General features: G+C 43.6%; 2 protein-coding genes across 2 annotated transcripts in view; one reads left to right on the top strand and one right to left on the bottom strand.

The window, feature by feature from the left end:
• Nucleotides 1-1,255: 1,255 nt before the first annotated feature.
• Nucleotides 1,256-4,583, top strand: LOC311267170 (G-protein coupled receptor 35; the record flags this gene model as incomplete). Its single annotated transcript, XM_084370061.1, has 2 exons — nucleotides 1,256-1,443; nucleotides 3,705-4,583. The coding sequence occupies exons 1-2, from the start codon at nucleotides 1,435-1,437 to the stop codon at nucleotides 4,581-4,583; spliced, it is 888 nt and encodes a 295-aa protein (XP_084226187.1). The 5' UTR covers nucleotides 1,256-1,434.
• Nucleotides 4,584-7,660: 3,077 nt separating this feature from the next.
• LOC311266670 (semaphorin-6B-like) overlaps nucleotides 7,661-27,091 on the bottom strand; it is a 34,877-nt gene continuing 15,446 nt past the window's right edge. Inside the window, exons 3-18 of the mRNA XM_084369162.1 lie at nucleotides 24,791-24,914; nucleotides 23,737-23,848; nucleotides 22,249-22,309; nucleotides 22,068-22,130; nucleotides 19,389-19,487; nucleotides 19,210-19,300; nucleotides 18,851-18,970; nucleotides 18,137-18,225; nucleotides 17,839-18,056; nucleotides 17,618-17,749; nucleotides 17,198-17,347; nucleotides 16,933-17,109; nucleotides 14,714-14,854; nucleotides 13,149-13,226; nucleotides 11,912-11,973; nucleotides 7,661-10,589 (exon numbers count right to left, since the gene is read on the bottom strand). Coding sequence (XP_084225288.1) covers nucleotides 9,604-10,589; nucleotides 11,912-11,973; nucleotides 13,149-13,226; nucleotides 14,714-14,854; nucleotides 16,933-17,109; nucleotides 17,198-17,347; nucleotides 17,618-17,749; nucleotides 17,839-18,056; nucleotides 18,137-18,225; nucleotides 18,851-18,970; nucleotides 19,210-19,300; nucleotides 19,389-19,487; nucleotides 22,068-22,130; nucleotides 22,249-22,309; nucleotides 23,737-23,848; nucleotides 24,791-24,914 — 2,703 coding nt within the window. The 3' untranslated portion in view covers nucleotides 7,661-9,603. The remainder of the gene's footprint in view (nucleotides 10,590-11,911; nucleotides 11,974-13,148; nucleotides 13,227-14,713; nucleotides 14,855-16,932; nucleotides 17,110-17,197; nucleotides 17,348-17,617; nucleotides 17,750-17,838; nucleotides 18,057-18,136; nucleotides 18,226-18,850; nucleotides 18,971-19,209; nucleotides 19,301-19,388; nucleotides 19,488-22,067; nucleotides 22,131-22,248; nucleotides 22,310-23,736; nucleotides 23,849-24,790; nucleotides 24,915-27,091) is intronic.

The following is a 27,091-nucleotide window of genomic DNA, read 5'->3' as shown; positions in this document are numbered from 1 at the left end:
TGTACACAATGACACACGTTTTCCAGGCAAAAGATCTCCCCTTACCTTCAAGTCAGGCTGCTTTTGGTTGAAATGTGTCGTTTAATCCTTTCAGCTATCAAAGAAAAACGAAAAATACAAACTCATTGAGCCATTTCTCTTTACAGTCTAGCTGTTTGTAGAGTGAAGGGGTTGCGCTCTCAAGTCACATCTATTGCACAACACGAAGATTTATTTAGCAATTTCCTCTCCCACTCTGGCTTTGTAGATGCTGCTCTTGACCTCCTGTTCTCACCTCTTGTGATAATGTGACCTCTTCAACACTCTGCTAGAAAACATTGCTTTGTAAAAGACTTCAACATTTTTATCACACATTTGACTATTTGAGTTTTTAAAGGGTAACTCCACCAATTTGACTCATTAAAGTGTGTTGACAGGGCTTGTACTGTTGCATATGTGAAAAAAGTAGTATGAAGCTCCAGAGGAAGCTGCATGTAATCTGATAAACTGCCTCCAGTGATGTCACTCGGTGGCTACTGTAAGTTGCAATGTGGGTAATGTAGGCATTAGGTTATAAAAAGCAGTCCGCTGGTCTAACATTTGTTTAAAAATAAATGATCACAACCAATAGAGCAGAACCAGAGATATCACCTTTTTTGTTCCACACATTCTTCTTCTTTTTCAAAAACCTGATGCCTACAGTATATTACCCACGGTGCAACTTAGCCACTGAGTTACATCACTGGAGGCAATTTATCAGATGAATGCAGCTTCCTCTGGAGCCACAAAAGGCTTTAAACTATTTGTTTCACATGTGCAGTAGTACCCCGCAAGACCCGTAAACACACTTTTACAAAAAGTGTTTTGCAAAGCGATGTGTTCTAGCATAGTGTTGAAGAGAAAAAAACAAGATCACATTATCGCAGTGGTGAGAACAGGAGGTCGAGAGCGGCATCGACAAAGCCAGACTTCGGTGGCTGATTTTTAGACTCAAAAATGTGGTGGCTGAAAATGGCAAACAAGAAGCTAATGGCTGTCAGGGTGTGGGTGTTTAAACATGTCTTACTTTGTGCATCATGGCCATCACAAGTAGTGCAAAGCTGCAGTTTCAGTTCTCAACAGTTTGCATACATTTTTAGATGCCTATCTGCATGCATACATGCGTCTCCAGCACGTTTACGTGAAATTCAAGCTGAAATGAAACTCTGAGGAGGAACTGTGTCTGTGGTGTGCTGCTCCTCTTCTGGCCCAGTTGCTGTGAAACTTTTGAGCCACACTGTCAGACATATTTACCAAGAAGAGAGGAAATGATGCAAATCGAGCAGAAAAATTATCACGCTAACCTGTTTGTAGGAGACACGCGAGTGCTGCTGCTGCTGCCGCTGCTGCTGCCTTGAACAATAATCTATTGTCTAAGATTTACACCAAATTAAGATCTACACACAGGTGAACAGCATGACGTTGGTAAGTTGTGTTTTAACTGTATGTATTTATAGATGTTATCAAGAAATAAGAAGTGATTCAGTCTGGGTTTATTTTACTGTTTCTGAAAATAGAAAGACTGAGATTTAGGTGAGCCAGCATGTTCGTCTGTTCTTTAGACATAACTTTTTTAATGTATAATGAGTAAACAATAAAACTACATCTGCTACTTTTTAAATCAATTTTACATGTACTAATAGATTTACAGAGCTACAGTGGACTTTTGAAAGTAAAGGACAGGTTCACATTTTTTCAAGTCTAGTCTTAAAACAATACTCGTTGCTCATTTTGTGCACTGAACCCATTTTGGTTGTTATGAAGTCAGCTTTCTTAACTGGTTTCCAGTGTAAGAGATGGGGAGGCCTCGGCAGACTAACTTAGCAAAATCAAAGTGGTATTTTATGACGTTACAGTTCTGACCAGTGTTTCCTTGCTGAGCTGTAGAAGAAGGGATACACAAAGGGAGGCTTTTGTACAAAAAGACTGTACTTTTGGAAGATACAAACTTGGAGCAAGGACACAACTGAAGCTGTTACTAAGACCACATCATGATGCGCGCCTTTATTTTAACATGGCTGGTCTATTTTTTTCTCTATGCGCAGCTACTGTATGTTGCCTTCCAACATAGAAAACTACACAGAACTGTGTAATAAACAATTAAAGATTTGATTAAACTCTATTTAAAGGTGCAATATGCAAGAATTGGTCACCTTGTATTCAGACTCAGACCCCGATATGGGCAGCGTATCACCAGAGTAACTGCTGACTGTATTCCTTTTTTATGCATCCATGACTGTAGCTAATGTTAGCTCAACTAGCCATGCAGCTAGCCGGACCACCTGGGGAGCTGTGGACCATAGGGAGACAGAGGTTTTCATGCCCAGGGCAAGCTGGTTGGCATGCTGACTTTAGTAGATAGTCTTTGACATGGTGTCAAAACTTGTATTTCTTCAGATATCTTGTGGGTATTTCTACATTGCATATTGAGATACACTCAAATTAGCCTTATGCTAAAAGCACGTAGTGAGGAAAGTGGAAAACTTTCATGTGAATATTATTTTAATGAAACCATATTTTAGAAAGTGAGATTTCGATTCTCCATAATCATTTTCTGATTATAAAGCAGGTCTAGGTGCTAGGAATGTGTGATACCACCAATTTCTTTTCCGACCCAATACCAATACAATAAGGAAAAAGCAGGCTGGTATCGCTGATACCAATACTTTGTACCAAAGCTTAATAAAATCCAGTAGTTTTAAGAATGCAGGGAACTCTTGTGGTTTGAACATCAGCTCACAAACTGAAACAAATCGGACGTGGATCACTTTCCACGTCAGTAGCAGTGATAATAGTCAGCATTAGCTATGCCCTCTTTCTGTCTTTGTACCTGGATAACACCTGTCAGTCCCAAACGACTCTGATTAAAGTCTGTCTTGCCCTAGCAGCAACTTTCTTCTCCAACTGCATAACTTCATCATATTTTGTTGCTTAATAAGGTCTGTCACATTTATAGAACTGCAGTTTTCTCATGACAGGCAGAAAGGGAAGTAGTTCCTGTCAACTGGGCATTATTTAGTTTGCTTACTTTCTGCTGTGTCCCTGTTGATTTTAAAATACACATTTCCCCCAAATTACTGAGCTTAGATATCGATCTTTTAATACGAAAATCGATCCTAGAACAGAGACATTTGGGATTGGATGTGTCATTATAACTATATCGATGCACAGACCACTAAAAGGTGCTAAATAAATACTGTGAAAGCCTGTATTCAGAGATTGCATCTTCAAACCTACTGCCAGGACATCTGTAAGGTTGTGGTGTCACAGTTGTGAGGCTAGTGAGCGCTGACCAATCAGAGCAGAGTTTGGGGAGGGGGGCCTTATATAGACAGGAGCTAACACAGGCGTGCAGACAGAAGGTGAATCGAGGTGGTTCAGAATTTGTCACTATCATTATTATTTCTAACATTGTAGCATGTTTTTCTAGCAGACAGCCTAAATATTATGTACCTGATAGTGAGCATAATATGGGACCTTTGAGGCAGGCTTGAAAAATTGTGACCCTGTCCTTTAATAAAGTGAGATCCTCCATGCTGTATTGAATAGCCACTAACAATATGTTTGTGTGTAGTTTTATAACTCGCGGTTTAACTAGCGGTTTGGAGTTGTATCTCAGTGTTTGCTCCTTTGTCGAAACTAACATGCTGATGATTTTCACTCTGACTCATGGCCACTTCTTACAGACAAGCATGTGCAACACCTCCAACATCACCTACATCATCAACGATACTTGCATAAAGGAACCGCTTCAGGGTGTTGGTTACGGTCTTCTGTTTCTCCTGGGATTCCTCGTCAATGCTGCCGCCCTGCGTGCCTTCATTGCTAAACGGGACTGCTGGACAGACACCCACGTCTACATGTTCAACCTGGCTATATCTGATTTTGCCCTCGTCCTCTTCATTCCCTTTAGGGTCGTTGATGCCTTCATCTGCCTGCCAAAGACTTACTTGTGTACTGTCCTTATAATGACACATTACATCAACATGTACTCCAGCATCATGACCACAGTGGCCATCAGTGTCCAGCGCTACCTGGCTATAAGGTTCCCAATACAGACCAGATCGTGGAGGAAGAAGAAACAGACGGCTTTTGCTGTGTGTTTGGTCCTTTGGGGACTAATTTTGACAATGTGTTGTATATTCGGAGGTGATAACAGCCCTGAGAAGCTCTGGACTTGTTATGAAAGATGTAAAAATCTCCCTCTTAAATTTGAATTTGTCTTAGTTCTGGTACTTCTGGGCTTCGTTGTTCCACTGTTGATCGTTGTGTTCTGTTCCAGTCAGATCATCAGTATTCTGAAAAAGTTGGATAACAAGTCAGTGGAATCTAAAAGAACCATCAGCATAGTCACAGCAAACATGATTGTGTTCATCGTCTGCTACACACCGATCCATATTGGCTTCCTTGTCAACTATTACACCCGTGTTCCTCCTGATTGGCAGAGAAACCGTGAAATGTTATCTGCACATAAATTTTTACTTGCGGCTGAATGGATCGCTTCCACAAACTGCTGCTTTGATTCTATCAGCTATTACTTTTTGTTGACACGTTTTTATTCATGAGTCAATGGGAGCAAAATAAATTCCTCCGTCTCTGAAAACAGCATTTGTGTGCCATTATTTTAGCCTACACAGTATAAACAAATGATACTGGTTAAGGGGTCCCCCCCATCATTTGTAACCTCAGTGAGAGGGTAGGATCACAGCGTTACACACGTTTACTTCAAGTTTTCAACACATAACATTGTCATAATGTCATGAGTTTTGTTTATAGTTAGCACCTACAAATTGTTGCAGACCTGGGATTCGTATTTACGACAGTGGTGTTGCACTGCAACTGTGGAAACTAATGTAGGTTTCTACATAATGTAGCTTTAGTCACAAATAAACTAAAAACTAAAACAAGGTGTGAAAAATCATTTGATATTGTGCATTTTTTAACTTTAAATATACAGGAAATGTCTTTAGGTTTACTTTTGGTCAATTTTATCAACATAACAAGCATTAGGAGGCTTTGGTGCATATGTTTATGAGACTGGGATGTCGTGTCGACATGACTTTGAGTCAATCGCCCTCAAAAAGTGCCGTTTGTGTGTATTTATATTGTACCTATTCTTAACCTCCTAAATCTTACCCCTGTCAAATCCCCCCATTTTATAATAAAAAACTAAAATGTATTCTGACACTAAAAAACTAAAACTAAAACAAAACATCTTCTAATTATTTAACTAAACTGAAACGTGCAAACCCACTCTGGAAACTAACCTGCATTACAAACTGAATGTGTGACATTTAGGAGGCAGTTGCATTATGGGAATTGTAGGCTAGATCTTGATGTTGATGAAGGTTCTCAGTCACCCAGGTCATGGTAAATCTAAGCGCTGCATTGTAGGCAGCTGGACTTTTCACCTCTCATCCAAGAGGCTTCTTCACTTCTGACTAACTGGAGGAGTTGGCTGACTTTGTGTGGGTGTGTTCTCACTGAGTCGTTAAGGACACAGTCGTTAGGGCCACATGTGTCGTTTCACACATGAAGGCCGGTTAACACACCCACACAGTTTAAAAAGCCTGCAACTCCCCTCTGGTTAGTTAGAAGTGAAGAAGCCTCTCGGACGAGAGGTGAAACGTCTTCAAGAAACTGAAACAAGTCCAGTTGCCTACGGTACTGCATCTAGAGGTAGCTGATTGTTTGCAATGAATATTATTTGACATTGGCTGGATTTTTTTTAGCTTATATAAGATGTTAATGTAAAAAACGGTTCCCTGTGACTCCTCAGTCCCCAGTTGTTAAATTTCACAGCTGATCTGTTAATAGTGGTATTTAATTTTACAGAATTGTTAAATATGTCTTGTTTCGTGCGATTTGTGAGACACCACTGTCTTAAATACCACCAACATGTTTCTGAAGCTGTTAATTTAAGGTAAAAAAAAAAAAAAAGTTACATAATGTTGCTTCAAAGCGGCAGAACAAAATGTGGCTTGGCCTAAATCATCAAGTAGCTGTATGGACTCTGCAGCTGTCGATGGGTGTGTGTGTATAAATAACTGTCGTCTAGCTCAACCTTTTGTTGACCTTATTGCTCTGTGTGTGATGTTCAAAGCATTATATCAAAGCAGGAGCACGAGGCTTATTCTCATCTTTGCACCAGACACCTCTGGACAAAACTACAGTCGGTATCGAGCTGAGACAGACGCTGTCCAGTTAATGCCCGGGCACCCATGGGAGTTCAAGCCCTCTCACACAGGCTCCAGATGAATGAATGCCAGTGTCCAGCTCCCTCTTGTGGCGAGAAAGGCGAATGCTTTGAAAGATCATCTGCTGCCTTTCTGCTAGAGGGGTGCTTGTGAAGTTTCAAGCTGTCACTCTGATGATAAATATGTCTCATTTACGGAAAATAAACTGCAATAACCATTATGCAGAGTGCAGCGACGCCGTAGAGTTGTAAATGTGTGTGTCTGTGTGCATGTGAGCGGGTACGTGCATTCATGTGAATGAGTGCATTGAGAACCACACGCGACAACATTAGCAGTCAATTATATAATGCCATTTAATAGCAGTACTCCAAAGATTGATGGATATTATAACAGCAGTGTCTTAGCAACTGCAAAAAAAAAAAAAAAAAAAAAAAACTCAGCAGGCATCAGTCAAATGAGAAGGCTCAGTTCTGGCTGAGATCGGGGCCTGCGACTCTACTCTAATAACAGGAATCTGCTGAGCTCAGCAGTCAGCCAAAGTCACGTAAATACTGTACATACATCTTATTCACAGCATCGTCACCGAGAAAGGAGAAAAAGAAAAAGAAAAGAAAAAGAAACCTCACATTTCAAACACAGTCCTGCCTCAGAAGAGCATGAATGATCCCACCCCGCCATCCCCCTCCCTCCCCCCCGGAAACCAAACTGATACACTATACCTTCAGGATGACTATTTACACTATTCACAAATGATACAGAACAGCTCCTTTTCAAAAATGCAACAGAAAAAAAGAAAGAGAGAAAAGTCTTTGTGCTTTTCCTTATTACTGCACGGTATAATGAGTATAAAACAAAAAGAAGAATGAGTACATTCATTCACTCAGGAGGCTGACAAGTAGCTTCAAGATCCTCAAGTATGGCAGTTGGTTGGCGATGACAGACGGATGATCACTGGACTACAAAAACAAGACGCAGCGTCCAGAATCAGGACAGGAAATGATCCACAGTGTCCCCTCTCGTAGCGTCGCAGTCCGTTTGAAGGTTTGCTTATGAGCTGCCTTTAAACCATTATTACTACATATGAGAACACAGTTCATGTCATGGCATCAGTGAATACATTACAGTATAATCATGAAGGGGCATGACCAAGTGTCTGTATTCATTCTTACATATTTACAGTATATAAGCATGGCGTGTCGCGTCAAAGGAGTTTATAAACAGACCCTCAAACACTGTCGGGAGCTGGAAACGAAACGAAAAAATCAACAGTACAAGCCGACACGTAAGTAAAAAAAATGAAACATTCAGCAAGTTGTGTCGAAGGCATACATGTCACAAGTGTACTGCAAGAAGTGAGTTGTCCGTCGCCGCAGCGCGTGAGGCGCGCCGCTGACTGAAATGGTGGTCATGGCACTTTGAAACAAGTTTTCTCTCCGTCGTTGTTGTTGTTGTTTTTTTGCTTCAGTAATCATCAGGCATCAGGAAATCATTCATGACTTGGTTTTGGCACACAGATGTTTAAAAAAGAAAAGACACTGGTGATGTTTAGTGTCTTGGAGCAGGTTGATATGAAAACAGATTTTTCATACACTAATAGTTATAATGGCATGATAAATGTTTATTTTTGTTCGCAAGCTAGTGCCTGACATCATTTTTTTTTGTGTGTGTTTGTCTTACATTATCATTTTTATCTAAATTAAAGTTTACTATGTACAGATAAACCATATATTGCTGCTCACTACAAGGTCAGCGCAAACCAGCATTCATGTGTCGTCTCCTGACTGCGACTGAGAGCAAAAAATCAAGTCGTCTGCTCACTTCTTTCCACACTTGTTGTCGTCGTTGTCGTTGCAACCTCATTTCACCGGGTCTTCCTTGTCTTCTTTATCTTGTCTCTTTTTTATCACTTCCACCTCCTCGCTAACACACTCAAAACCATGTTGTGTTGATCTAAACGCCGAGCGCTTCACGGCAGCGGACACTTTGATGGGCTGAATATATAGTCCCATTTGCCTGCTGGGAACATTTCCATTAGCCCTACTGGCTATGAGCTGAACCAGAGTTTTAAATCATCACCGCTGTAACTGCCACTTTGCTCTGTATCACGTCTGCGGGACCTTGACCCACTGTTGGCTTAAGGGGGAATTTTGCCCAATAAAAACCAGACTGTGTTCTATAATGCAGCATTAATGAATGTGTGTGTGTGTGTGTGTATGGGGACACCCTAAGGTGACAGTGAAGGACAAGGTGTTCCTCATATATTGCAGTGCCTTTTTTTGTAAAACATTCATTTCTTCTTTCGGTCTGTCCTGCAGTGTCGGTCCAGTGCTCTGCTGCAGACGTCCACGTGGAGTTATTGGTCACTAAAGAGCACATGGAGCGTAAGGAGGCAGACGAATAGAGAGCGATGGACGGCTTTGGATGCCGTCATTACAGAGAGCATGCGGCTGGCAGAAATAGTGCTGACATTTCAGTCCTGCACTCTGCTCTCTGAAGACGTGAGTTATGGTCCCATATCCCTATGAGACAGGTTAGAGGCATTTGGCACACGCTTCTCGTACACACAGAATACTAAATACCCTCCGTCAACTGTACAGAAACATGTGTGCATCCACCGTAGAGAGAGGAAAAGAGGAGAGAGAGAAGGGTTTTGTGTTTCCTCGTCGTCCTTTAGATTTGTGTTTATAGTCAGAACGACTTGTCTGATGAGTCACCTACAGGGACACATACTTTTATGCTGTTCAAAATTTGCAATTTCACTTCAAGTACCTTGTTGGCAATCAGACCAACAGGTAATATAGTGGAGAACAGATGGGTGGCAGTCTTGTTAATGTTATCCAAGAGGGGAGAAGCATCCCACTCCTGCAGCAGTGTTCGACTGTCTCCGCAGCCTCAGTTAATCTGCGCAGAGAAGGCAGCCTCTAAGAGCCATGTCCATCTACGTCTCCGTCCACAACCTCTCCGCTCCCTCCTTCCTCCCTCCTTGTCTTTCTTTCTTTCTTCCTTTCTTTATTTCTTTTCTTTCTGTCTGCCCCCTCCATCCTCTCTCCTCCCTCTTCCTGCTGCCGCTCAGTAGCAGGAGGGAGAGGCAACTCTGCAATGCAGACACAGCAACAACCTCAGTCCATCTGACCAATTAGTGTGAGCCGGGATATGAGTGGCAGAGCCAGCAGCCAGTCATAAGGAGAGACTCATCGTGGGGTGAAAGTGGGAGTTTGCCTGAGGGACTGACAGAGGAGATCAGAGGGGCTGAATGACAAATAAAGATGGAGGGGTGAGGAGAAGGGAAGGGAGAGGGGGGGAGTGGGCAGAATCAGGAGGAAAGAGAAAAGAGAGACCTGTGTAAACAAACATGGAAAAGCTCCCGTCTCCTTCATTTCCTCCAGAGTCATTGGCCAGTCTGAGTCCTGTCACTGCAGTTCTTCTTACTCATCAGCTGGCTGAGATCCACCAGCTCGCCCAGCTCCCCTCGCTCCAGGGCCCCTCTCAGCAGAGCCCTGGTCAGCCCGGGGGTGTGTTGCTGGGACACGTAAGATTGGCCACTGGGAGCGGGCATGGAGGGTGGAGGCATGGGGACGGGCACCATGCCGTGGCTGCTGAGGATGTATCCTTCCGGGGCTGGCCAGCGCAAAGGCAGTGGCTCGCCGTACTCCATGGGGGCGCTGGGTGCTGAGACCACCCTCCGGCGCTCAGGGGAGTCCTGGGGGGTCATGGGGTAAACATACTCTCCTGCAGACTTCCTGAGAGGGGCCTTGGGCGTCCCCTTCATTCCTTTTTCTTGCTTGCTCAGGCAGACATAGTGCTGGCGTGGCGTGTCGTTCCCCCGGCCCTCACAGCCGTGTCTCCCGCCTCCCCCCTGCTGGAAGAGTCTGGTGGTCAGATAGACTGAGGGGGGTATGCGGCAGGGTGAACCCAGACCCACGGAGCCTCCCCCGAGGTACGTCTGGCTGGTGTCCCACCCACCGGAGTTGGAGTCAGACAGTCGGAGGCCTCTGCGTTTCTGCTGGGGTGTGTGCTCCGGGGTGGGGAGGAAACCCGGGTCGAGCTCTCCAGACTTCACCCAGCCATTAGGCATGACAAACAGGGTCTCCCCGCTCTGAGTGCAGGGGCGCTCCCCTCCTCCCTGCCGCGTCACGCTGAGCACGGAGCCTCCCATCCCGCCGCCGTTACTCAGCAGGCCTCTCTCCCGCCGCTGGATGGCGGACTGGGTGGTGTTGGCATGGCGACGGTTGGTCGGCTTGTGGGCCATGATCCAGCAGACGGCGAGGCCGGAGAGCGCCGCGCCGATGGTGAACGCAGAGACGGCAGACGCCACGAGCAGGTTGAGGGAGACCAAGCTCTCTGGTTCAATCAGCAAACTCTGCTGCAGAATTCCTGAAGATTAAGAGAGACAATTATGAAGATGACATTTAGTATCACAGCACAACGGACATCTTACCAGTGTCTGTCCACAGGGTGCAGTTTAAAATGATGATTATTATCACATATAGTGCCATTCTGCTACTTCTACTTTACCCCTCACAAGATATAACGTATGATAATAAATCAACAACTACGATAACAGTCGTGATTGCCGATCATCGTGTTCGACGATAATGTTTAAGAGGAGCTTCTCTCCAGTCTGGCCTTGAGGCTCCACAGGCTCCAGGTTCAGAGAGGCCTGCACTTGTCATCAGCACAGCTCAGACCACAGCGGCCGACTCTCCTTTCCTCCTCTTCTCTCCTCACACTTTCCATTCCTGCAGCCTGGTAAGAAAAGTCTCTCCTCGCAGCATGCCATTACCTCAGTGTTTCCACCCAGCTCTAATCACTCCCATCTGCAGACACAGCAGCACATGCCTGTCTCTGGCTCGGGCCTCTGCTGCGCTTTCACCACCCCGAGTCTGTCAGGTCTGCAGCCTGGCATCGCCGGCTTCTACTGCTATCAGTTTCTAAGAGCGGGATAAAAACTGGAGTGCCGTATACCAGCACTCCTTTTTCTGTCGCTCTTTGGAAATTCAGCGTCAGCCAAACTGATTTTCTGAGTGGCCTCAAACAGGGGGAACGGCTCAGAAAGAATCTGCTGGAGAGAAAAATTTGTTTCCACTGACTTTGTGAATTTCAGAGCAAGGTTCAAAGAGGTCCTGCCTGGCGCTGCTGCGCTGACACCTGAGCCTCTCAACAGAAGTGACATCAGTATTTTATGCTAAGCTATTTCCAGCTTGCTCGCTGGCTACCCTCGGTCATTCCTCCCTCAAATGTTCAGCTCGGAGAGAACAAAGCCTCGTAACTCGGAGGATGTTGCAGTTCCTATCATGCAGTCTGGTGGTATTGTCTACCGGATGCATCACATCCTCCGTAATTAAACTGTCTCACACTGGGAGCGTTTTGACCTGTAGGAAATGAGGCTGAAACCAAAATCCCAGTTCCACTCCCACTTGATTCAGGCCTGACAAAACATTCAGTTGCTATTACCAAGGTTGAATCAATCTTTCTGAGCTGGGGAGGAAACCACGTTACAGCCCGGATAATTAAAATGAGCTAAATTTACAGAAATTGGTACAAATCATGCTTGGCAGTGTCAGAGGGGCTTCTTCAGAACAAAATGTTCGGTGACGAGCAGACAGGTGTAATGAGAGATTGAGCCACTAGGCGGAGCCTGCCCTCAGTTCACCGCACACAGCCAGAAGCATCCATGTCATAGTGCTGCAACCTACCATCACAATCTCCTAGATGGGAGGTGGTGTTTCCATACTCCACATCTTGTTGAAAAGGCAGCCTGCAGTCACACAGAGATCACAGATCAACAGCAGGAAACATGTTATTACTGTCCTTAATCCACAATATACAGTTATGTGCTCTCCTCTCTGTGTGATGGATGTTTTGAAGTCTAATTAATGTAAAAAAATTGGCTTTTCATATGAACATGTTCACATTTTCACTGCAAATTGCTTATAAATAAGGACATTTGTTGGTTGATAGTAATCAATTAAATTAATATGGCACTTATTGATGTGTCATCCAGTGTAATGGTATACTTTATTGATCCCCATATTGATTTTTTCTTGCTTGCCACTCGTCAGTGAGGTCAGAGGTCAGGGTCACAGAGCCATGTGACCGTACAGGTGGTGATGGGAGCTGCAAGCAGGGATTGTGATACTACGGCGAATGTGTGAGTTTAATACAGATGCTAATTTTTTAGTACTTACTGAATACTTAGAAGATACTAATGGCCGTTCTTTTGAAATTATTATCAAATGAAATATTAAACAGCCAACAGCAAATTATGCTAAATCAAACACAATACACCCACACATCTTCACCGGCTTAATTAGCTTACAAAATAAAATAAATAGGTAAACAAGATAAAAACAATATGACACTTTACATAACCATATACATTTTTCAGGTACTACATTTAAAATGTATGAAATTATTTTAAAGTTTTGCTTAAACTCCATAACTAAACTAAACTAACTGAACAGACAGAGGAAAGTCCGTTCATTGGTACAAATATAATACGTTTCAGTGCAGATACTCCAGATTTGCGTGATGTAACCATAGTTAATTTAGATTGTTTATTATATATAGGTATATGAGTAGTGAGTTCAGTCTATTGCTCAAGGATACCAATGACTTGAGTTTGTTTATATGAAAACAGCTTCTTTTAAGTAGCTAGAGTGTGGTCGTTTAGCCATTTTTATATGTATTTACTATCATTTTCTTCTCTATTTGTATTTGCCCTGAGTTTGATTTCAACAACTGAGCTACTATGTCTACTACTCCTAGTCCTGTGTACCACACCTTTATATATACAGATGTTGCAACTTCATCAAATGAAACTTTCTCCGCATACAGAGGCTCGTCCCGAGTTTTTGAGCGAGCAGGTCTGCAGACTGCAGAGGTATGAAACTGTCACAGGCTGGTGTTTGTCTCTGTGAGTGTTTTCCTCACCGTGTGCCTGGTCTAAGGAAGGAGCAGGTGCTGCCTCTGGTCCAGCCACAGTATGGGTCCCTGGAGGCAAGACAACTCCTGCACACACACACACACACACACACACCAATGGAAATGTAAAGTTAAGAAATGCTGACCTGATTCTCACAGCAGCAATTTTTTACCATTTCCCAAAGAAAAACTTAGAGAAAGTCAGCTGTGAAACTTGGGAACAAGTTTCTATAACCACGACTTTAGATTGGAAGTTAGCAAGCTTACTGTCGTGCTGCCAAGGGACCTACAGTAGTCAGGTATATCGGCCCGTTATAACCCAAAATATTAAATGTTGCACGTCTCTATGGACTTGATTTATTTGTGATCCATTTAAGCAGTAAACAATTTGAGAATGTCACCTATGAATATAGGCAGTGAGTTTACAACTATGAGTTTAGCAGGGAAGTGCTGTCTAATAAGGTATGTAGGTATAGCGACCCATTATAAACCTTAATATGAAATACTCTATGTCTCTGTGGACTTTGTGATGCATTTTAGCAATAAAACTTTGAGAAAGTCAGCTATTAAACCTGGGAACAAGTGCTATGAATCTAAAAGGGCTAACACGGTAGCTACAACAGTTGGGTATAGCAGACCATTATAACCCTAAAAACTTCAATTCTGTCCCTATAGACGTAATTTTTTTTGTAATGTGTTGCAGTAAAACGTAGAGAAAATTATCTATTAAACTATTAATTTAGCAATGAAGCTAGTTAGCTTACTCTTGCAGGCTAACAAGGTACCTACAGTAGTAAGGTTTAGCAGCCAATGGTTTATATATGATGTGTTTCAGCAGTTAAACTGAGAATGTCAGCTATTAAACCTGGGAACAAGAGCTATGAATTTAGCAGGGATATTAGCTAGCTTACTGTCTCGCTGGCTAATAAGGTGCCTACAGTAGTTAGGTGTATCGGTCCATTATAACCCTGAATATAAAGTATTGTCACTATGGACTTGGAATTTTTTGTGAAAATGAAATGTAATATGTGGGAAACCTGTGAAATGTTAAATCCTCGTCTGGCATCCATCTTCATATATGAAGAAGTATGTATCAAGTTGCTACTTGTTGTATCCAAGTGTGATATATGGCTGCTGTGGGAATCTTGTTCACAGTGTAGCGTTCAGCTTCAAAAGATCCGTCCCATATGTGCAGTAATAAACAAATGCCTTCTTGGTATTCATAATAAATCACAATCTTGAAGCCTCTTGTGTCAAGTTAAATAGTATTTCCCAGGGAAGCAAAATCTCCCAAAATAAATATTAAACCAAACAAGCAAGCTGTGGATTAACAAACAGACACGCAATTCTCCCCCTGCTCATTGAAACAAAAACAGATTTGCAAATCTTATTGGGATGACTGCAGTTACAGAGTGAGAAAGCCAAAAACAAATCAAAAGTTGGCCAGTAAGCCGTACCCTGGCTAGTGGCCACAACCAGATTTAAACTGGTCTAATTGTCAGCCAAAGAACCAGTGAGGGGAAGAAAAATCCTCATCAAGACAAAAAACAGGTGAGTGCGTCCGTGTCTCTTACTTCATGCAGCGTGAGTGCAGGTGGCAGCGCGATGTGGGCACTCGGACCAGACAGGAGGGGAAGGCCAGCAGCAGAGTGTGGCTGGACCGGTCCAGCGACAGAGACAAGAGCTGACGAGCCTGAGGAGAGTCCTCGCCACACCTGGAGACGGAGAGACGCAAGTGTGTGAAGACAGGAGCCAGCAGAGGCGGGTCAGTGTACTCTTTTTGGCCTCACGTCAATCTGCGACAGGGTTAAAGGCCTCATCTGTTGGTACTTCAAGAGCTCTCATAGGAATGGTAACAAAATCCATACACTAGAGTTTCATCTAGGCCTTGCCCCAGAGCCAGAGCTGTGTGGTTGAGGAAAAATAAACCCTAGAGTAACACAATGATTGAATAAAAAGACTGGATGACATCAAAACAGGAACAGTTTGAATACATTCTGATCAATCCAGCAACAAACAAGGTGCTTATTTTCATCATTGAGTCAAATAGAGCGGAAATGTTTAGTTGGTCAATCAATAAGTCAGTCAGCAGGCAGCGATTTCGTTCATTTCTCAAGCTTAAATGCCAAATATTCTCTAGTTCCAGCCTGTAAAATGTGCACATTTGATCCTTTTCTTTGCTATAAATGAGAGTTAACTGAATATATTTTGTTTTTTTGACTGCTGATCACATAAAACACACGGTATGTTTATCACTTTAAATCTTTTTAAGTAATTTTTCATTATTTTTGATCATTTGAAACAGTTAAAGTCAACAGTTAACAGTCTTTAATATTGTATGTGAATATAACTGTAATGGATAAGGCCAAATAAATAACTGAGCAGGCTTTTACTCCAAGCTGCACTTCGAAAAGGTGAAAATCAAATATTTAAAGTAAGTGTAATTGAAGACAGCTCTTGGCTGAAAAGCACTTCAGATCTCAAATGGAGGCAAACAACATGAGACCTGATCTGCCCTGAGTGACAAGTCAAAATATATAATTTACTGGAGATCAAGGACAAACGTCGGTTTATCTGAGACCGCCGTGTCGGTGTTGTTTTTACAACATCATAATTACTGTTGCTCCGGGACCATCACTGAAACTGAGCAAAAAGCAACAAAGTCCAAACGAAGCGTGGAGGCAGCGGGGTTTGTATAACATGTCACTTATTATTATATTGTTGACTCGTTATCTTTAGACTTAATTGACTTATTATTTACATTATAAGTTAATTACGCCTGGTAATGCTTTCACCTTCCGAGTCTGTGTGTGTGTGTGTGTGTGTGTTACACTGAAATAAGCGTGTATACGCAGGTTTTTTAAACACGGGTTAACCAGCTAATAATTGGCAATTAACTCTGTTCACATCGCCGGTGGAAGAGTTTGCCTCTCTGTTTTTTTCAGCCTGGTGTGCTGTAAGGACAGGAAACAGTAGAAAGCAGCAGGTCATATACCTCCTCAGACTACATCCAGAAGACGTTACACTTGTTTTCATCAAGTCTTCATCAATAATATTCTGAATCAGACACATTGCTGTGGCAAGGAGCGAGACATCTCGCTGCTTTCTCTACAGCTGACTAGGCTCAGACCGTATGGACGCCACAAACATTGGTTACTTTTTTTCTTATCTTTAACTTCAGTCTCTCTTTCAAACTCAGCGCTGACTGACAGAGATGGATGGAAAGATACTAACAAGCCAGAAGCCTTGACTTCAACACGTCATAGCATTGTGTCAGAGACATTAAATACCCATGACTACTGCAGAGTCAACTGACCCTGGAGGAAATCCCGATAATATACATTCACATTGAACACTAAAACCAGATGTTAGTGGGTTTAAGAGCAAATACAGTCATGAAACTTTACAGGTGTTTGGTTGAGATCAAAATGAAGGCCGAGTACGAACACTGTATAGGCGCAGTTAGAGCAAAGGGGGCCTCCCTAGTTGGGATCAAACAAACAAAACACTTGGTTAGGTTTAGGAAACAAAACTACGTTGTTAGGTTTAGGGAAACATCATGGTTTAGGTCAAACTAGACCCTTTCACAACAATAAAAACATGCTTCTACAGCTAACATCTCCCATGTTGGTATTGTTCTTGTCTTTTTCCCAAATTACTGAGCCACCATGTTACAAAAACGTGACTTTTCAGTTGCAGCGACGGCCCTCGAGCAAAATTAATTATGATGTCGTAGGAACAACACCAACACAAACGATATTAGATCGTGCCATATTTGTTGACTCCTACTCACTTCTCTGGGTTGAATCCTTCCACCTCCTCCAGAAACACGCTGCTGAGGGAGACAGAGTCTCCACTGGGAACCATCAGAAACTTGAGGATGGTTCCTCGCGTCGAGCCCAGGAACAACACTGTGCGGTTCTTATGGGGGCCGGCTTCCGTGTCCACCACCATGGCTGTCAGCTGGTACCTAGAGAGGCGGATACGTCCATTAGATAGATAGTGAAAACGCTTGTTCCTGCACGGGCGCTGTTAAACAACCGAGTCAATACGCGTACCGTCCCATAGTCTTGACCACCCAGGGTCTGTGCCCCAGGAGTGGAACGGTCTCATCCATCAGTGGGTGGGTCTTCACAAAGTTCAGCACCTCGTCCGGCAGCGTGGTAGAGGTGCTAAATCTGGATCCCTGCACTGCACATCCCCCTGGTCTGCAGGAACGAGAGACAGAAAGTGAGGGTTGAAGACGAGACAGATAGAAGTCCGGGGAGAGGAAGAAGTAACGAGCCAGAGGAGTCTCTTTTTTTGCGGCTGCTGGAGGCCGTATTAGAAAATTTGCTGAATAGTAGTGAAGTTGCTGTGTGATTGGCAGTTGGCGCTTATAGCAGAGGGAGTAAGTAGACTACTGTATATGTGAGACGGATGCTCAGGACAGCAGCACTGCAGCAAGTTCTGCTCACGTACACTTTGCATAACAATACCTCGGTTTAGGCACCGCTTCGTCCGGTACAGGAGTCCAAATAGACTCGGGGGATTTCTGCTCTTTAAACCGACCCTCGAAGACATGAGCGAGCTGCTGCATGTCAAACACACACACCGCAGAGCCGGGGATGCTGGCGGAGACACAGAGAAGAAGACAGTTGACGAGACAAAAATAGCACTTGCGCTTCTTTGTGCGTCCGCGTTGCGTGCGTCTCGTTACCTGTTTGGTGGCGTGGAGAAGAGACCGAGGATGACGTCTCGCCCCTGCATGTGGATGATGTCGCTCGTGGCGTGTAAGAGGTTGAAGTAAAAGTGCGAATCTCCCGGGACGGAGCAGTTGAGCCTCGCCTTCAGGAACGTGGTCCACTGTTTCTCGAGGACGCGCTGAGAGCCGCCCAGGTCTGCTTTGCACACACGAGCCACACGGGACACCATCACCTTTAACACAACGAGTTAGTTTAGGAAAACGGAGGGATGATAGGAGTAAAAGAAGAAAGAAAGAAGAAAGGAGAAAGCACCTTCTCTAGGTGATGAAACTCCATGGCCATCTCTCTGAAGAAGAAATAAATATGAGGCCCCCACTCCATGGAGCTCACAAAGTACGGCTCTGAAAAATAATATGAGAAAAACACTATTAGACAAGTACACACACAAACAGCGCAGCGGCGGCAAAGTGCCTCGGGCCAAACGCAACGCTCCACAGTCCCCGACACGGCGCCGTAATAACAGTCACATCAACATGGACCGCTGCTGTCCGCCGGCCTCGCTCATTAAACATTCATGTCTTGTTTAATTTATCATCATGGACAAGAAGATCCAAAGTATTTATCATTTATTCATCCAGCGCTGTTCCAGCTTTGACCTGCCCCCGACTTGTTTTGTTCTCCACGGAAAAAAAAAAGTGGCGGGGAACTGTTCAATCGAAGGCTCGTTAAAACCCTCGATCTGTGGAGTCCGACTAACCTCAATACATCACTCTGTCTGAGCGTGCTCCACTTATAATTAATCTCTCAAATGTAGGCCTCATCACGTTTGGTTTCCCAGAATGTAGCTTTTTTATTATTTAGCAGCTCGAAATCATCTTATTCACCTCATGCAGAGACAGCTACTTCATTTCCTTTAAGTGAATTACTGAAGATAGCGGTAACAGCTTATGTTGTTTGCTTCTGGATCGTCTATAAAAGGTGTCTGGCTCCGGGAGGGTCATTTATACGTCTGTCTCTCGAAAGTACCTCTGAACCATTTGGAGTCGTGTTTGACTGTGCGGAGGGCGGGGCTGTCGCCGAGGCTGCGATAGATCACGGCGTCGATGGCCAGGAAGTCTGTCACAGTGCCGGTAAAGAGACTTCCATCTGAAGAGAGATGCACGGAAAGAGCAAAGGAGGAGATTAAGTAGACGAGGGAAGATACAGATGGAGAGATAGCACAAGGTCAGGAAGATTAAAACCAAACAAGAAACGCAGCGAGAGGTCTGACTATAAATCATCTGTAAAGGTAAACACAAGGGCACAGATGTTTCGGTTTCTGGAGCTGTAAACTTGAGTCTGGTGTCTGCTAGACGCCGCGAATTCTCCATTACACGATACAGTACCTGCAAATAAAGCCACGTTGGCGTGGCGAGGATCATATGGGCAGCGTGCCATCCCGCTGACAGGCTCTCCCACCATTTCTAGAGTGTCTCTCTGCAACGAGAACAAAAAAATGTATATAGATAAATAAACTGGCAGATACACAGAGAAGGACCAGACCGACGGATAGATGGATACTAACAGTGTAGTTGGCACAGAGCGGGTTGAAGGCGTTTGTTCCACATACAAACAGACCACCGTGCTGGCTGAGCAGAACCTTGATGAAATTACGGCACTCTCCCTGAAAAAACAAAACAAAAAAGCACACAAACACAAGAGAGGAAAAGATTTAAGAGAAGGAGAAAATCACAAGGTGCAGGGCGATGTTAAAAGGGCGGTTATGATCCAAAGCTAAGCTCAAAACTACCAGTCGGAGGGATAAGACTGCCAGTGTGAAGTATGAAAAATGCAGCTTAAAACAATCCTTAGAGAAAATAACACCCTCGACCACACTCCATCTGGAAGAACAACAGGACTTTATAGCTGTCTTCAAAGCGGAGGCTGTTGATTGAGCTGAAATGTAAAGCTGCCACCACTTGATGACATTGTTCAGACCCTCGGTTCCTTTGCTGCAACATTTTACACATTATGGGATGTCATTGGGAAGAAAACGATGGATGTAACGTCAATGATGTCCTGATATAGCAGGAAAAGCACAGTTAGGTAGCTAAGAAATAGTTTGACTTTGGAAATTTGCTGCTTTCCTTTTGTAATTAGAGTTAGATGAGAAAGATCGATGCTACTTTCATGATTGTTTGCTAAATTTGTTGTCGGGGCCAGCAGCCAGTTAGCTTAGCTTAGCTTAGCACAAAGACTGGAAAAAAGGGGGGAAACTGCTAGCCTGGATCCATCCAAAAGTAACATAACATACTGTACTTTTAAAGCGCACTAATAAACACATTATATTTAATTTGTTTATTTGATTAATCAAGCACGATATAGGCGAGTGTGTTAATTAGTAAAGTTTAAGTGTTGGCTGGCTCGGCTCCTTCCAAAAGTAATAAAATATGCCAAGCAGCGCTCACCAGTTAATATAAATATATGTCATGTGCTTATGCAAAGTTATCACATGTTAATTAGAAAGTGTTGGAGGTGATGATAGGTGGCCTAGAGCCAGGTGAGCTGTTTTCAGTCGCTAAGCTAACGTACAGATGCAAGGGTGGTATCAATTTCCTTTTCTATCCCTCGGCATGAAAGAGAGTATTTCCCAAAAGCTATTAATAATTGATACATTTCATTCAGTTCAGTTCCAGGTGATCCCGGCTGACTGGCACGAGATGAGAAACACTGATACCAGTTTAATGTTTGTATGCTAAATATGGAGCTGGCAGCTAGTGAGCACGGTTAGCACAAAGACTGGAAACGGAGGGAAACGGCTAGCCAAGCAGCACTTCTGAAAGCTCACTAATTAACACTTTATGCATCATATTTGTTAATTTGATTGAACTAACAAGATATAACACGTTACTGAGGCGAGTGAGTTTTAGAAGTGTCGATAGGCAGAGCCGGGTTAGCTGTTCTCAGCCTTTAAGCTAAATAACCTCACAGCTGCCGGCGTCAGCTAGTTCCTGCACAGACGTGAGCGTGGTATCAATTCTCTTTTCTAACTGTAGGCCAGGAAGCATATGAGAGTATTTCCCAAAAACTATTTACAATGTAGTATATTTAGAGTATAACAGAATAGTAGTTCCAGTTAATTTCCAGGTATTTCTGGCTCAGGTTACTGGCTCCATCGCTAATGTCATTATTTCCACCTGTGCCTTCCTTCGTATGACATTTCAAAATGTCTGCTGTGAAAAAAGGGGCTATTCTTGGACTGCAATAACTTCAGCTAAGTGATTCTGCACACTTACCTATAGATGCTATGACACCGAAGAGCATTAGGACCGGTCTGTTAACCATTATGTCAGATGATTCACCGTTGCATCAGTAGCACGATAATTTATCATCTTTCTGTCTTTTTGTCTCCTTCCTCTCATGCTCTCGCCACCTCTTCACCTTGGGCCGTTCTTCCTCCACCTGTCTGCTTTCTAACATAAATCTCAGCTTTAATCCCTCTCAGTGCCCCTACATATTTCTCTTCCTTCGTCTGTGTTCTCTGATGCAACACATCTTCTCCTTTTGTTGTCTTCTCACCTCTTTCTCTGCTGTCGTCCTTCCCCAGTCCTCCTCCGCCCACACACATCCCATCCCCACCTATAGCTCCCTTCTTCAACTGATTTCAATTACTGTTTCCTTTCCTGAGGCTGTGTCACTCTCTCTGCTCAGTTTGCTCTATAATGTTTCCCATCCTGTGTTGCCTCTTCTTCTTTCTCCGCCAGTTCCACCCACATTGGATTCTGCCGGCGGCACTGCTGCATTTATACAATAAAGCTTATATTTTTAGGATTTTAGGGTAAACCCTGTCAATCAAACGAACGTCCCATCAAAATGCTTTCTTTTTTTGATCACATTCCCTTCGTATCTCAGAAAACTGTCAACTATCACTCTGTACACACACACATAATTCGTCCCCACAGGCTACAAACCAGTTATATGAAGAAAACCGGCACAATGCAGGTGTGCGAGAAGATGGCTTTCATGCTCTGTGGACATCTTTTTTCGGGCCCAGGTAACGTTTCACCGAGCGAGCGTGATTAAGTGATGCTGATTCTGTATCAACAAGATCAAATTTGTGTAAATACCGTATGCAGGTGCACCCAGAGGAAATAAGGTTTCTCCAACAGCTGTTGTGTCTGTCCATGCGTGTGATAGCGTAGATAGTGTTGAAGCATGTGAGAGTGGTTCTCAAAGTCAGAGCGTTTGTGCATGAGCACTGTACCTCGTGTTTGCCCTTCATCCTGCACACTCGGATGTCGTTTTTATTGGATTCCCACGTCCGTTTCTGCCGAAGGAACGAGCCACAGTCAGGATATATTTGATACGAGTGTGTGTGTGCGTGTGGCGTTATTGGTTTTAAGTGCATCTTTGGTTTTGTGTGTGTGCAAGAAAACGAGTCTTACCTTGCTGTAGAACATCTCATCACCCGCCATGTTATCCAGCTCCACTCTGTACAAGTCATCTCTGCGAGACACGCAACACAACAAATCAGTGCCAATATTAGTGTATTCATAAGGTATTCATTTTTGTGTGTTTCCTTTAATTAATTTCCAAATAAAACTGATTTACAAAACATCTTATTTCAGTAAGTGAGTGCTATCAGAGTTACAGCAGCTGACATTAAAACTCATTTGGCACAAATCTGATGATCTGTGTAGCACAAAACAGTGGCCTGCTTCATAAACGGTTGAATGAGAGTACTCTTGTTGTTGTTGTTGCCTGAGGGAAAAAATAAAAAAAACCCGTCATCGGCGCAGCTTTTCTGCCACCTGTTTGTGTTTTTAAAATCTGTTCTAGTCAAACAGGCAAAAAAATTCAAACAGTTGGAAATGTTTAATCTAAATTAGGTCGGTTATATTATTTATTTGTGCGATCCAAAAAACTAGGGAGCGGATTTCCACGAAACTTGGATGCAGGATGGGTCTCACGTAAAGGGACGGATTCCAGGACAGAGTTTCCTTCAGGTATGTGATGGACAAGTTCAATAATAAACAAACAAATGTTTATGAATATCTCTTTTCTGGTCTATAGGGTGCTGGTAATGTACAGTTTATTATGTTAACCCTATACGGCAGTAGGATGAGGAGGTAAGTCCTTGTCTCTGTCACGAATCAAGAGGTCTCGCCCAGGTTGGCTCAACATCAACTCAAAACACCTGACCTGCAGTCGTTGACGTGGCCAAAGTTGTTCATTAATAACTTGCCCTTTTGGATTTGTTAGGAGTTGTTAATTCCTTTTTCACTTCAACAAAATATTTGCATATACTGTATTACCATCATACTTTTAATAACCTTTACAGAAAATGAATTTCCGAGTTAAATTAAACTACATTTCGGGAAGCACTGCAGGAACTGTGAGACGTTTTTCAACAATTTCCTTAAATAATGCATGAATCTTGATGAAATTGGATTAGACTTGATTGAATTACAAGGGACTTGGCGGAGGTTTGCTCTCTACTCTATTTCTGCATGAGGAACAGTAGTCTAGGTTCTTTGCCTCTCTTCACGTGGCGGCTGTACACATTCATTAGGATGTATATGAGCCTTTTATTGACATTATTATCCACATTATATGTATCACACAAGAGTTTTGACGTAAACTACGTAAGTGAGCACTTCAGCTGTCATCAGGGAGGCAAATATGTTTCCTGCAGCACCGGAGTCGTCTCCGGGGACCAGTATTAGACTACTGCTGGTGTGAAAAGCAATTCTCAATTTCTATATATGCACGAAAATAATGCGAACAAACAGCTCTCACTTGACATTTAACAAGAAACTGAATGTCCTCTGCAGAGTGACAGCAGATGGAAGCCGCGGCATCAAATGGAAGTGAAAGGATATTAATGCGAGAGCGTCAGTAACACACGGTTGGAGGCGGTTGCCGTTGGTTACCTGGCTCCTATGTAGAGCGTGCGGTTGACTTGGAGGACCGTCTGGATGTGCAGCTCCTGTCTCTGAGCTGAACGATGAGCTCTGCCCAGGAACACCGGATACCTCCGCACAACTGACACGAACACAACAGACAGAGAAACTGAAACAGGCGAGAAATGAAGTGCCTTGCTCAAGGATGCCCTGACAGTTGATGACAGAGAGACTACTCTTCCCGAATACAGTATATTTACCCAGAGAGCTCAGGCGGGCGGTAAAACAGATTCTCTAACCTTCACTTTAATAGTGTCTTCAGTCATCCTTGATGTTTTTGTTTAGGAAAACAAAGATAATGGGCAGAGACGAATGGTGTAGCAGTTACACACCGAAACACTTTTATCCTCTTAGTGTTATTTCTTTTTATGCTTTTGTTGATGCATGCAGCTCCGTAATGAGAAAAACTGCGTGCAATCATTATTGTTCCGTGCAAAAGACCATCGCCTCCCTCCCCTTTCCTAAATTTCAGATAAATGAGATTGTACGGGCGAGGTGCGGAGAGAAAGCGCCGGTATCCGACTCTGAGAAAGTTTCCGAGAGGAGGAGGAGGAGGGTCTCCACGGGGAGCCCTCATCATAGGGAGACAGATTGGGAAAACGTCTCATTGTCCTTGACTGCAGGGGAGGGAGGGAGGACGTAGCGATCCATCTCCACCTGTCTCCTCCCCTTCTCTCCTCCACCCCTCAGCCTTCTCTCTTGTCATCTGTATCACCCCATCCAATCTAATTGTCGACCACTTTTTCATCTTCCTGCACCTCTCAACATCCATAACCATCATTTCTTTCTCTGTCTTCCTGTCTCTCCGTCTCTATATCTTTCTCCCTCATGTTTAGTAATCTTCTACGCCGCCACTGAGGGACGGAGTGGAGTCTCTTTGAATTTATCTGTATGCCTGGGTAGCTTTAAAGCAGTTCCACACCAAGGCTCTGGCCCTTGACCCCTGATTTCCACATCTACCACGGAGTCATTCATCAATGCTGCACACACACACACACACACACACAGCGGGAAGGAAACATACCCTCTACGGGGACGTAGCTGAGAGGACTGGGTTCCTCGGGGAATGAGCCATCAGCCAGTTGAAGCAGCAGGAGGAGAAATGCGAGGGGAGGAGCCACGGTCCCCATGGCAGCAACACACATGCACTGTTAACAGAAAGAGAGGGAGGGAGGGGGGAGGAAAAATTTCATTGTTGTGCACTCAATATTTTTTTCATGTGTGTGCGTGTATTGACATTTTGACAGAGATTCAACAGGTCTGTGTGTGTGTGTGTGTGAGTGTGGACGGGGTCACGAGTGCTGCAGGGTGACTGCTGTCAGCAACCTGTCTTCAGCAGGGAGCTAATGTGTTCCCATTGTCTGCTCAGAGGTGTAATGGGGATCTATTGTCACAAATGTCACTCCATTGTCAAACAGTCTGAATCGAAGGAGATTCTCACAGCCATAAAACGCACCGAGAGACAAAACATTCGCAGGATTACAAAGCCACTTCGGGGTGGTAATGTTCCTTTCACTGAATGCGCTTCTGTGCCGACATATGGAGGCTATATTACTGGTAATTAGTGGCGAAGAGAGAAGTAGCTGGTCTTTGTGTATCAGAGAGTGACAGTGGAAAAGGAAGAGATGAAGGGAGTGACTCGGGCAAGCTGGACAATGTCTTTCTTAAAGGTCAGAAGTCAAGAATCCCCTAAATCAAAGGAAGGGAGCAGATCTTGGTCTTTAAAAAGCTAAAAGGCCACAAAAGGGTCATTCTGTGCAAGATATGCGCACGCACACACACACACACACACACACACACACACACACACACACAAAACAAGACTAAGAGCCTACAGCCATGCCAGTGGCGTGAAGCTGTACTCAGACACAGCCGTGCTTGGAGCTATATGCTACCGTCAGCATGCTAACTAGCTCACAATGTAAACGTGCTGATGTTGAGCAGGTGTCCCGTTTACCATTTTCAGCATCTCAGGATGTTGAGTGTGAAGTCAGTGTGGATGAATTACATAGCGCCCGCCATGTGTGATTTATTACAAGAGACAGAAAAACCCATTTTAAATGCATTAGATTTATGTATACTTGAATAATAAACACTTGAATAAACACATTGTGATTATGCTGAAGTCCCCCTCAACTTTATGTATTTAATTTGTACACGCTGACTCAACATGATGGAAGAATTTTGCATGAAATGTGACCCTTTACATTAAACTTGTGTCATAAAATTAAATGAAACATTTTCAAGGGGCTTAATGTAACAATTTGTGGCAATTTACATGTATTAATCCCTTTTTTATTGGCCATATGTGAACGGCTTGTAACGTGACGTGAAAAATTAGACCTTCCCCGTCTCTCTCGGTCGCCTTTACAAGCCTGCGGATGATTTGCTGGAGTTGTTTTAAAGCTGGATTTCTTTGGAAAAGAAGGGTCGAATTTTTTGGTGACAATCCAAAGCACGTTCGTCAGTGCCTCGCTCTGATGCCTCCGCTCACAGAAGAGTAACAGTGGCTAATGTTCGTTTGGAAATGGAGTCCGCTAACAAAACTAATGACCGGCTTCCAGCACTTCCAGCGCAGCACAGACATTTCACAGAGCCTCTTTAAAGTTGATGTTTTGGGGTTAACTTTTGAGGTGTATTTGGTCAAAGTATTGGACTAATACACATTTTGACATGATGGTGGCATAACAGGGAAAGTCAGGGGATCACTGAAGTGCAGGATTTGTCCTCTGGTGACCATGAATGGTACAAAATGTAACAGCAGTTGCTGAAACATTGTAGTCTGGACCAAAGTGACGGACTGACCGACCAACTGCACGACTAAAAACCAAGATAAAGGGGTCAAACAGTCAAAAACAAGCCCACATGCTGTACATCAGCATCTCTCTCGCCTATAAAACCAGGACAGCGGAATAACACTGCTGCACATAAGTTACTACCAGTCATAAATTGTGGCAGCCACACCATCAAACACATGTTTAAATGTAGAAGCTTTTCTGTGCATTTACTCAAAACGCCTGTGGCTCAGCCTCACAGCTTGGCAGAGCGAGCGGTCTTTGATGTGAGAAGACTTTGAAAAAGAAGAGAAGATTTAAAGAGCAAGACGAGACAAATGAGGAGAATGAAAAAGGGCGGAGTACTCTGGGGTTTTTTTTGTCTTGGTTTTGCTGCGAGCGCCGCTGAAATCCTGGAAAACGCGGAGTGTGATGAAGCACAAATGAAAAGACGGGTCAGAAATTGAAGGAAAAAGATGTGCGCTGCCGTTCCCATCAAATCAAGCTGAATACCATGTTTCCCCCAACCCCCGCTTACTTCCTTTCATCCT

Source organism: Pagrus pagrus (assembly GCF_965226575.1).
Source record: "Pagrus pagrus genome assembly, chromosome: 12".
Taxonomy (NCBI): Eukaryota; Metazoa; Chordata; class Actinopteri; order Spariformes; family Sparidae; genus Pagrus; species Pagrus pagrus.
The sequence above is the reverse complement of the archived record's forward strand: the minus strand, read 5'-3'. Positions and strand labels throughout refer to the sequence as shown.